Raw genomic sequence first — 10,721 nt, forward strand, 5'->3', positions numbered from 1 at the left:
GGAATGTAATATTTTAGTTGCAACATTAACAAAGTCAAAGACAGCCTATAAAATGAACATTTGTCATTTAACACTATTTACACTGTAGTCTACGTAAAAGACGTCACCTTCTTGGACTAAAACTAATTTAACTGATTATTGTATTTCAATTAAGTTACCTGGAACTTTTCTTGCCTATACTCGTTCATATCAGAGTTAATCCACAACTTAAAAGCTTTTAAAGGTGTCGGTCAACGTATTGGTTAAAGTTAATTACTTCACACATGTGACCAGCTCTTTTTAAAACATGTATTTTTTTACATTTAAATTTTCGGTATTTGATGGATAGCGACAGACAATGGCCGTAGGCCTATAATTGTGACATGCGCGCAAACATTAGGATACTTCGGTTTCTATACTGACAAGTACATACACACATGTAAAACAAACTACTGAGCAAAGTTAACATGGAGAACATTGTTTAGAAAACAGGAATATTACTACGATTAACAAATGCACACAAAAGTCACTGATTCCATTTTAATGATTAGGCTATTATTTGACCCTGTCCCTAGTTATGGTGATGTGTTTTGACATAACCAGTGTTTTGTACATTTTTGAAAATGTACAATGGCTATTTTTAGACCCTTATAGTAAGACATTTATAAACAAACCCTTGCGGACTTTCTTACATTAACCAGGAGTTTCATAAACTCAAATAATTCCAAATTGCAATGCTATGGTCTTGTGCGTCATTTTTGTAAATTTGTATGTGATATTTTATGTACAGCAATATTTTAAATCTTAGATATTGGGTTTTATGACTGTTACTCTATGTTTCTAAATTCCAAGAGGAAGGGGGGCTTAAGCTGACATGAGGACCGTAATTTGGAAAGTCATTACAACATCCTCCGAGGTCTGAGTGACCACTCTTGGATAAAAATGGTCCCGGAGATGTCTTGGTTGTTGCGCATTCCTCTTGACACGGACCAAAACTTGTGGCAAACGGTATTTGGTGAGAGTAAAAGTAACTGGCTTGTCCGGAGATCATGTTAAAAGAACAGGGTTCCGACAGCGGCAGGGTACATGTAGGCATGGATGTGGAGAAAGCGGTGCAGGCAGTGCCAAGCTGATGGCGACGGGATGGCGCGCAACTGACTCCGATGTATGACATTTCCTGGTGCGTCTGAACGAACCGATCGGCGTCTGCAGGACTAAACCGGGACTGTTGTGAAACAACTGATGCGGCATGATTGGAAAAGCGGGGGTGAGCGCTCAGGTAAGTTCCTGTGCCAATATGAGTACGCACTGGTGTTTGGAGAGGCAGAAACGGGACCACCGGCCAGTAAAACGAACTCGCTGCGGCCAAGGTCACGCTGGTTGTAGTGCTGGAAGACATCAGACGACCACCTCCTCTTTTTAGTGCAAGCTTGGCCCTGGAGCCAGATGTGACCCTGCGCCGGAGTTTCCCTGATGTGCCACCTATGAAGACGTCCTCACTGCAGGGGTCCAGCATCCAGTAGTTACCTTTTCCTGGGTCATCATAGTGGCGCGGCACTTTAACAAAACACTTATTCAGACTCAGGTTGTGCCTGATTGAATTTTGCCATCCTTGTCTGTTCTGTCTGTAGTATGGAAAGTTCTCCATAATAAACTCATAGATGCCGTTGAGTGTAAGCCGGCGACCCGGGCTCTGGCGGATCGCCATCATAATGAGGGCGTTGTAACTGAAAGGAGGTTTTTCAGGTTTAAAGCTTTCTTCTACTCCCCCGCTTTTCTTTGGCTCTCCGCTATTTCCTTCTTGTTTTCCATTTGCAATCACCGGTTTGGTGCCTAAAGAAGTCCACTGTCTTGAGTTTCCGGAGTTTTTTTCACTGTCAAAGTTTTCCTCTTGACTGGATTTCCCTGGATTCGCGGAGCGCGGTTTCTGAGAGGGAGACTCCTGGTTACTCATCACCCCCTCTCGTTTCCGCAACAGGTTGCTGATGCTGAATGAGGACTTGTGAAAAAATCGCTCCGAAGCTTTCAAATCCCCCATCCTAAAAGTTAAAATCCCCCCAAAACCTGCCCGGTGTTCAGAGCCCAGCGCGTAACTGAACCCACTGAGAGGAAAGATGCGCTGATTGGAGCCAGGACGCACTGGCCAGAGAGCGTGACAAGTGCGCATGATCACAGCAGCTCGGGACTCGTTACCAACAAAAAGTAGCGCATTACTGTGCACTGAATAAAAAAAATGAAACATTTGGAGGCGTAATTTGTGCATGTTCTAGACTGGACTGGATCCTGGAATAGAACAAATATACCCTAGTATTTATAGCATCGGCTATTTGTAAGAAAATTAATAGGTTTATCTCGATCATGTCACATCAGTAAGAAGAACACAATGCAACTCAAAATATTTTATTTGCATTACCACTATTAAAAAACTATAGTAGCCTAAATAATTTTTCGAAGGTTACAGTCGTCATACCAAACACACAGGTCCCACCCAAACCGTGCCAAGAGGCAATTGAGCCCGGGAAGATATGAGTATGCTGTCAATCTATCTGACTGATCGGTGAACTCTCTGGTTCAATTATTAGGCCTATACTTCCTGACACCTGAAACTCAACCGTCTTGCATGCGCCCTGCCCTCTGGGGCTGGGCTCATCTTTCTTCTCCGTTTCCCCCAGTTTCCCTCTGAGCACCCTTGTTGACAATTTGACAGCAGAAGCAGCAGAAGAAGAAGTAAGATAAGCAGTCTAGGCGTTGTAACCTGAAACGAACTTGTTGGTAAAACAAGTCTTAATATAGTGAACATGATATGTTGGGAGATTTTTTTTTAAATCCCTTGATTTCAAAATAAAAATCAAAGCGCATCACTAATGAGGCAGGAAACTGTATATCAAAATGCACAGGTCCTCTTAATGCCATGTTGTTTTTGGTCATTTGATCAAAGTGGAATTTGTTTGGGAACACAATCATTTAAAACCACTTAAGTATTCCATAAAATATCATACTTAGATTCCTAAACTGACAAAAGTTAGAGAGCTTCTCTGTCTCAGCTAAGGTTTTAAAATTAGACATCTTACAGACAATGCTGCTTTGGTGTTTCTAATACTCTTTACTAGGGCTTTCCCAGGAGACAAGGATTCATCACATCAGATGTGAATGAAGCATGTTCAGACATTTATTGTCTTGCACAGGAAACAGAAATAAAGTTAAACAATCTAATTCTCAATACCACACTTAATGGCACTACAGTACAAATAGACACACAGGTGTTACTGTCAAGAATACAACACTGTGTCACTGCAGTCCGTTTCTCATAAAGGATTCAGTCAGCAGAGCACAAAACATGGCCCAGGTGGGAGTTAAGTCAGAGTTTGATGTTACATTTGACAGCTTTGTTTTAACAGTCACTTCACACTTTTGTATTATGTAGATATCTGATGACCTTCATTGTAAGACCCACTGTTCGATGGCCTGTACGAGCCCTGTTCTAAATTTATTTGCACTTGTAGGTTTTGAAAACCCTTTTCCTTATTATGTTGTAGCTCAATGTCTTTACTCCACTTCCACATCCATTTATAGCACTTTCAGGTGTCCTGCTATGCATACAAATGCCTGAAAAGAGCAAACATACAGGCCATTAACATGTTAGAGGTAGTGATGTTTTCAGCAGCTTGCTACACCAAAGACAAAAAAGAAAAAAGTCAGTGATGTAAAATCTTTTCATACTAAAAAGTGATCAGTGAAAAAAAAAATCTGATAATCAATTTGATAGGGGCCATAATCACTTGTTAGTAATGTTTCTAGTGCCGTAGAAAGCGCACATTAGTCTCAACACCCGTAATCCTCTCAAGTCTCTGTTCAATATTTGATTTCATGCTTGTTGTTTAGAATGACTTTACAGTAGCACCCTAACAACAACACAACCCTTTCATATATATATATATGTAGATACGTCTAACCATTTATTGCACTGACTCAGCTAACTAAAACTGAAGGACAAAAGAATGTACTGAAATCAAACATAAGACCCATATGGTGACCATATGCTGTAATGAAATGCAAATGAAACATGTTAAAACTGGACAGGGATGGCCTATATGTCTCATCCCTGTGACGGCTCCTTCTGCTGCAAGAGAAATTCCTGACAAGCTGTGAAACCTGTAGGGCTTCTTTGTTACAACATACATGCAAATCTCCCCTTGGCTAAGGAGAGACATAATAGAAATGTGAAAAGAAGAGAGATTTAATGTTTTATCTATAAAGTTCTTCATCCTGCCACCTTGGTAATTCAGCTTAGTTTAGTTTCCCTCAGTGTTGGCAGTGCAGCATAAAGCTTTTCTCCTGGACACTGTGTGTCTCCCAGGTCTCTGTGTCCTAACAGGACAAACTCGGGGTGTAAAAAGCCCTGGGAAACTCCAGACTGCAGCAGCTGTTTAACTGAGGAAATCGCCTCTTTGCTTGGTGTGTCATCTGAAATCAAAAGTAGCAGTATTATCATTATAAAGTAGGCTATAATGTATCAAGAACAGGCATATCAATGGGTTCACAAGGCCATCCTGTAGTGCTTATGGAAACACTGTTATGGTTTTTATGCTCTTCTGTAGACATAACTGCTATTTTTGTCACAATGGGAAAAGTAAATATGCGTGCTTACCATTGAAGTTGCCCATGAGGGCAATCCCCAATGAGTCATAATTGTTGCCTTTGGTATGTGCCCCTACCACGCCCCAGCCACGGCCCTCGAACACGATACCGTCTCCTCCGACAAGAAAACTGAAACATACAGCGTGACTGATTATCTGATAGCACCGAACTCAAGAGAAGAGATACATATTAGACCACTTATTACATACAACTGCATTAAAGCTTCAAACAGTAAATACAATAGAGCCACTCACTTATATCCAATATCATCAAAGCCTCTTTCTTTCATATGCATTCTCTGAATGCTGACGAGGTGGTTCTTACACTCTGCCAGGCCTTTGTAGCTTTGTAAGGCGGTGTGGTGTATGACAACTCTCTGGGCAGAGCCTTTCAGTATCGCCCTCTGTTGAGGGGCAGCTGCCCCCCATTGCAGCCTTGAAACAATGTTAACTGAAAACCAGTTGGGAACACAATCAAAAGTTAGCTTATGCCATAATTGAAAATTAGCAGCTATCATTGCAACAAGATCTCAAAGTTTAGTACAAGATTTGCCGTCATACCTTTTTGTTCCATAAGTGTGTGCACAGTTGCCTGGTTGTGATGACTGACCAGCAGCAGACTGTGCAGCTGCCTTATCAGAGAACCTGTTTAAGGAGGTGTGGTCTTGGGAAGTACACATTACGTCCTTTGTCGTTGTAGATCACTTTAATGAGCACATTATTTGCCAACTGATCAAGCAGGAGGAAAAGGAGGAAGTTGAACCAACACTCTTAATACACCACAGAACTGGATAAAAATCTGTATTCTTTTGACACCCGCTCACACATGACCGCTTTATGATGTTGAAAGTCATGGGAGTTCAAAGAGGAAATCAGTACTATCTATTTTGCAATATCAGTAGCATGTATGATTTTACAGTATATGGCATGAAGAAGTGGTAGAACCCTGATTTATGTAATATACGTCTGTACCCGTGTTTATGTGTCATGTAACACTCAGAGACATTTGGAACAATTGATTCTTTTAATCTAAGAAAACACATTTGAAAATCACAAATGTTTAAAAAAAAATACAACCTGTAATTGACAGTATAATGCAGTTTTATGAATCAGGCACCAATAAAACAGGCTCTCTATCCCTCTGGTGCTGTACCTTTGCAAAATTCCCTGTTGCAGGACTAATAAAGGTTGATCTTACCTTAACACTTAGTGGGTCCTACTGGTATCTAAATGCGGATAAGGTGGAAGAAAACAAAATTACAAGGAACAAGGGAGTACTAGTTTGGCATGTTAGGGGAAAGGGCAAACAAATCATACTTTTAGTAGTAGTAGTTTTTGTGAGTAGTGCATACCAAACTACTCCTGAGTAAAATGGCCACTTGTTAATGTTTTCTTCCACTGTGCCTACATTTAAGTACCAGTAGGAAGTACTAAGTATGTTATTGGAACCTGATTAATACAAAAACATTACATTATAATTCACAGGTTGTATTATAATGTGTTACCAAAACTATTATATAAATCTACATTATATTCACAAGATGGTGTCTCACAACCTGTAAGCCACGGTACATTTCAGGGCAGTACTGCCGTTAGACAACAAACTGCACAGTAATGCATTTTATTATATTCACAGCTACCAGTTTGTGTGTGCAGGTTTGTGACAGGTATGGTAGGAGTAAAAAAAACAACAAAGAACCGCTTGAGCAGCAGCTAGGGATATTTCTGTGAACAGCATGTAGATGACAATGATAGCCCTCTTCATCACCAGTTTTACTCTGTCCATCGATGTCCACAATGAGGAGCCGTGCAGACGTAGTACAGTCTCATAGCATCCTGTCAGGAAACAAGATGTTTTGATCACACATTTTATCTACTGCTGTTTATGGAGAGTAGTGTAGATTTTGTCTTTATTGGTCTGTCTTGCCCAGTCTTGTCAGGATATGTTTGCATGAAAGCAGACAGTTGCGTACTACTGTTATTGAGCAAAAAATGGCATGCCATGGACCACAGAAAGCTCTAGGCCAAGACATATAGCAGCTATATAAAGACTAAAGGTCATGCATTTATTCACATATAAATGATCATTACCTCTGCCTTCATACTGTGAGACTGGAAGAACACTGCCTCCTTGTGACCACATCTGACAAGAGACAATGCATGCACGGTCATTAGAAAGTACATTATTGCAAAGAACTGCTCAATGTCACTGTGTCCAAAGACTATGGTGTGCTCTAGGCATAAAATGCTGGTGTCACCATGACATTCTTCAAATGTATATATAAAAACTAATAAACAAAAAATTAAGTTTAAGTTCCAAACTGCTTGTGCTCCTCCATGTAAGACTGCCTGAAGGTTGCTTTTTATACAGTATATATTTGACAATCAGTTACAGATTCTGTAAATCCCCACACTAAGATAATAAACCGATTAATGATACAATGAGTTTACTTAAATGTGACCACGGCTCTGTGATTGAGCAGAAGAAAGCTCTCTCTGGCAAAATGTAACTACATAAAAATGACGAAGGGGTCAAGACTTGACGATACGAAAATCATATGATGACGTCTGTGTAAAGTCAGCAAAAGGTGTAATACTCTAACAGCTATGATGACAGTGTGGTCATCATATATATTCAACAAGCCTATGCTTAGTTTGCATTTACACCAATAAACCTGATACACAATGTTATGCAGTGATATCACTGGGGGCTCAACATCTTGCGCAAGGACACTTCAACCTGTGGACTGGAGAAGCAGGGGATCGAACCACCAACCCTAGAGTTAGTGAATGACCCGCTCTACCTCCTGAGCCACAGCCCAAACACCCATACTATTTTGTTAATTTAAAATCTGACAGTTGCCGACTTAGTTGGTTAGCAAACCTGGTCCAAAGGGAGAAACACTACACTGTATTTACCTATGTAATTGTTGGACCATCAGTTTTCTTAAGATTCAGACTGTGTGTGCATGAGAGAGAGAGAGAAAGAGAATGTGAATAATAATAAAAAATGTTCTAATGCCTTGTTTATAGTGAGCATGCAGCAGACAAATCCAGTAAGCTACTGGTACCTTGTCATGATTTACAAAAAAGTGCATAGTTCTGCAAATTTTATTTATGATTTTCAAAATAAAATAATTATTTCAGTTCATGTATCAGTACTTTCTGAACATTTCCAGGCCATTTTAACACAATACAGTGATAACCGTGGTCATTTTGGTCACTCGTGATAAAAAATGTTTCACAGTTTCATCCCTATATGGCTGAGGTTGTAAAACTTACTTGGGACAGGGGTGGTCCTCTGTCCTTGGTAGCGTTGGATCCTGAGATACATCAGCAATGATTTGTGTCAGTTCACTGGAGAAAGAACAAAGTGAAATGGTGAAGAAGTGACCAAAACAGCCCTCAAGAGACTGCATATGCAGTGGTGGCACACTGGAAAGGCTTTGCTTTATGTGCAATCAATCAATATTTTCTTTACACTATCATAATAACAGTAAGTGCAGTTAAACCCAAGAAACCAACTGTAAAGATTTTTTTCAATTAAATTTTAGGACTGTTGGACACATGTAAATCCATCACTGCACAGTGGAGTCAATGCATTTAACTTTGTCACTTGCTTCTGGTCAATTATTTTTATTTATTCAAAGTTCACCAGAGGTTGCACAACAAGCAGGTCACATATTAAAGCAGAGATGAAACAGCAGTCAAAACAGCACAAAGATATACTAGTCAAAATGCAAGTAAATCATCATCTTGGTAATATATGTGGCACTACAGTTTCTTTTACTTACTCAACCTCATGGGTAATCTTATTGACGTAGATGCAGCTGTTGTCTGCCTCTTGTTGGTAATCACAATTCCTGCACTGTGGATTAGGATAATTTCAAGTTCAATATAAAAACTGGGCATTCAGCACAATTATTACAGGCACACAATGTAAATGTCAGTACACAGCCTTCCTGCATTACATCAAGCTATCCTGTAAGGTCTTCTTTGTCTGAAATATTACAGACAGAGGTTTTATAGTTTTATATGTAACCAAATATAAGTTTGGGAGTGACTGTCATCACTAAGAGTCATTGCATTGCGCACAAAATCCAAACGGATATACTGTTTAAACATTTTCAAAGGCATTTAACAACGTACGCAACCTCTACATATAGGTTTGGCTAGTTCCTAGACAAATTAAACCACTAGGTTTAAGTGCTACGATTACCGTGACAAAAAGGGACTCGCTGAGTGAATTTGTAAACTTCGGTAGTAGTCATCATAGCTCATACTCCACAGGCTACATTGGCACCACACTAGCGTTAGCCTACAGCTGTTAGCTTTCAACCAGACACTTACCGCATAAAGCAGGACACGGTTCTCCTTGTCTTCTTTAGGGTACAACATATTGTTACTGAAAAACAGAGCCAGAGCGCGTAATAGGTTTTGGTTCCATTTAGCATAATTAATATTGAGACAATGTTACGTTAAGGTGCATGCAAGTTAGCTTTAACATGTAACGTTAGCTAACAAGTTAACTTATTTAACCTCAATTCGGCTTCATACTCACCATTCTTGACAAAATCGTATCCCAACAAATCCTGGCTCGTAGGTTCCGCCGTCTAAATCCATGAGAGAAACTACTCAATAACGACAAACCTAACTAATACGGTAAGTATAACGCTGCTTCACTTTCTAAAGCAGCTAACGCGCATGCTATCGCGGCCAGTTTGAAAACAGACCATCTGCGCATGCGTATATTGTTGACTGTGTTATGATTTCAGAAACAGCGCCATCTAGGTGTTGAAAGACCAAAACGTTTGTTACATACATGTCTGCGTTAAAGTTACAGTATATAATACTATTGTTGGCATGCAGCAAATGAGTTCACTTCAGTCGAACATTGCATTTAATGACGCAAAACACAAAATTTTGGGTTACTTTTTCTGTCATGAAACAACATATATAAAACACCGTTTCCTCATATTAACCAAGAAAACACTGACAAAAACATACACCTAAGTAATTATTCATGTAACAAACCTCACCTAATAATTATTTAGTGATATTGGCTCATTGTGGTAATTTAGCTTGAATAGCATTTTTTTACAAGGCAATTATACACACAAACCCCAGCAAAGCCATTATACAGATAATTGGCCACTTGGCTACATTTATCAGACAAAAAACTGAGAGAGATAAACCACTTTCTCACAATTTTTAATGTAGCACACTGTTGATGCTCATTCACACACATATGCCACACACATATGCACAGTGCAGTATATACAGCATAGGCCTACATTTATTATTTATTATACTATAAAGTTCATTTTAAATGGTACAAAATTGGAAGTACACTGTAAACCCGAACAGTATATCTTAATAAATGATTCAAGTTAACATAACTTAATCTTCAAGAAAAGTTGTTTTCACACAATCCAATGAAGTTAACCTAACTCAAAAATAAATTGTTGAAGGAATAACTCGTTTGTTTTGAGTGTATTTAAATTTTTGGGACATTTTAAGTACTGATCATATATTGCTGTTAGTTGCATGCACTTAATTTCTCTCAATTCGCTTCAATCCTGACCTCCTGGCATGCGCAGTACAGCCCTTAGGGCCACATGCACACGGCACAGGACGCACCCGGTTTGGACCAGTCTGCACACATGGTAAAAAAAAGGACGTCGTGGGATGCTGCTTGTTCCTGACAAGATTTAACACTATTTTTTTTCCTTGGAAAAAGTGACGGTCGTCTTCCAAACTAGGTATGCTGTTTACCATTTACTAGCTAGCCAGCTAGCTCACCACACACCAGCTTTAAAAGTCATATACTCTTTTACACACGTTCTCTTATGGTTTCCTACGGTGGCCGACACGGTCACAACACATGCAAAAGACACAACACATGCAAGACACATACGCGGTATTGAACAAAACACATGCAAACGGAAAACGCTGCATTAACCAAAAAAACACATGCAAGACAGAAACGCGGCATTAAACAAAACACATGCAAAAGGAAAACGCTGCATAAACCAAAAAACACATGCAAAAGGAAAACGCTGCATAAACCAAAAAACACATGCAAAAGGAAAACGCTGCATTAAC

At 39.5% G+C, this 10,721-nt stretch overlaps 3 protein-coding genes across 4 annotated transcripts; all 3 read right to left on the reverse strand.

Moving 5' to 3' along the window:
* Positions 1 to 811: 811 nt before the first annotated feature.
* On the reverse strand, positions 812 to 2,017 carry foxg1c (forkhead box G1c). Its single transcript, XM_020600291.1, has one exon. It carries the CDS (start codon positions 2,015 to 2,017, stop codon positions 812 to 814), a length of 1,206 nt encoding a protein of 401 aa, XP_020455947.1.
* Positions 2,018 to 3,733: 1,716 nt separating this feature from the next.
* On the reverse strand, positions 3,734 to 5,516 carry pglyrp5 (peptidoglycan recognition protein 5). 2 transcript variants are annotated; one of them, XM_020600248.1, is made up of 4 exons: positions 5,178 to 5,516; positions 4,872 to 5,067; positions 4,628 to 4,746; positions 3,734 to 4,443 (listed from the first exon to the last, which is right to left on the reverse strand). In XM_020600248.1, exons 1-4 carry the CDS (start codon positions 5,188 to 5,190, stop codon positions 4,262 to 4,264), a joined length of 510 nt encoding a protein of 169 aa, XP_020455904.1. In that variant the 5' UTR covers positions 5,191 to 5,516; the 3' UTR covers positions 3,734 to 4,261. The 2 variants fall into 2 exon arrangements, with proteins under 2 accessions (XP_020455904.1, XP_020455903.1); XM_020600247.1 differs by having other exon boundaries at positions 4,872 to 5,516.
* A 100-nt stretch (positions 5,517 to 5,616) lies between these two features.
* Positions 5,617 to 9,386, reverse strand: polr2i (RNA polymerase II subunit I). Its single transcript, XM_020600249.1, has 6 exons — positions 9,178 to 9,386; positions 8,967 to 9,021; positions 8,411 to 8,484; positions 7,899 to 7,973; positions 6,708 to 6,759; positions 5,617 to 6,452 (listed from the first exon to the last, which is right to left on the reverse strand). The coding sequence occupies exons 1-6, from the start codon at positions 9,237 to 9,239 to the stop codon at positions 6,390 to 6,392; spliced, it is 381 nt and encodes a 126-aa protein (XP_020455905.1). The 5' UTR covers positions 9,240 to 9,386; the 3' UTR covers positions 5,617 to 6,389.
* Between the last annotated feature and the right edge of the window lie 1,335 nt (positions 9,387 to 10,721).

The sequence above is a fragment of the Monopterus albus genome, unplaced genomic scaffold (genome assembly GCF_001952655.1).
Source record: "Monopterus albus unplaced genomic scaffold, M_albus_1.0 scaffold46.1, whole genome shotgun sequence".
Taxonomy (NCBI): Eukaryota; Metazoa; Chordata; class Actinopteri; order Synbranchiformes; family Synbranchidae; genus Monopterus; species Monopterus albus.

What these genes read in the sequence shown, in the direction of transcription:
- foxg1c (XM_020600291.1), bottom strand. Translation starts at nt 2,017, where the DNA reads ATGGGGGATTTGAAAGCTTCGGAGCGATTTTTTCACAAGTCCTCATTC.
- pglyrp5 (XM_020600247.1), bottom strand. Translation starts at nt 5,134, where the DNA reads ATGATAGCTGCTAATTTTCAATTATGGCATAAGCTAACTTTTGATTGT. An exon ending in TTTGATGATATTGGATATAA is followed by an intron (nt 4,747 to 4,871) that starts GTGAGTGGCTCT and finishes TGTATGTTTCAG; the next exon opens with TTTTCTTGTCGGAGGAGACG. An exon ending in CCTCATGGGCAACTTCAATG is followed by an intron (nt 4,444 to 4,627) that starts GTAAGCACGCAT and finishes TTTTGATTTCAG; the next exon opens with ATGACACACCAAGCAAAGAG.
- polr2i (XM_020600249.1), bottom strand. Translation starts at nt 9,239, where the DNA reads ATGGATTTAGACGGCGGAACCTACGAGCCAGGATTTGTTGGGATACGA. An exon ending in ATACGATTTTGTCAAGAATG is followed by an intron (nt 9,022 to 9,177) that starts GTGAGTATGAAG and finishes TCTGTTTTTCAG; the next exon opens with TAACAATATGTTGTACCCTA. An exon ending in GAGGACCACCCCTGTCCCAA is followed by an intron (nt 6,760 to 7,898) that starts GTAAGTTTTACA and finishes GTCTCTTGTCAG; the next exon opens with ATGTGGTCACAAGGAGGCAG.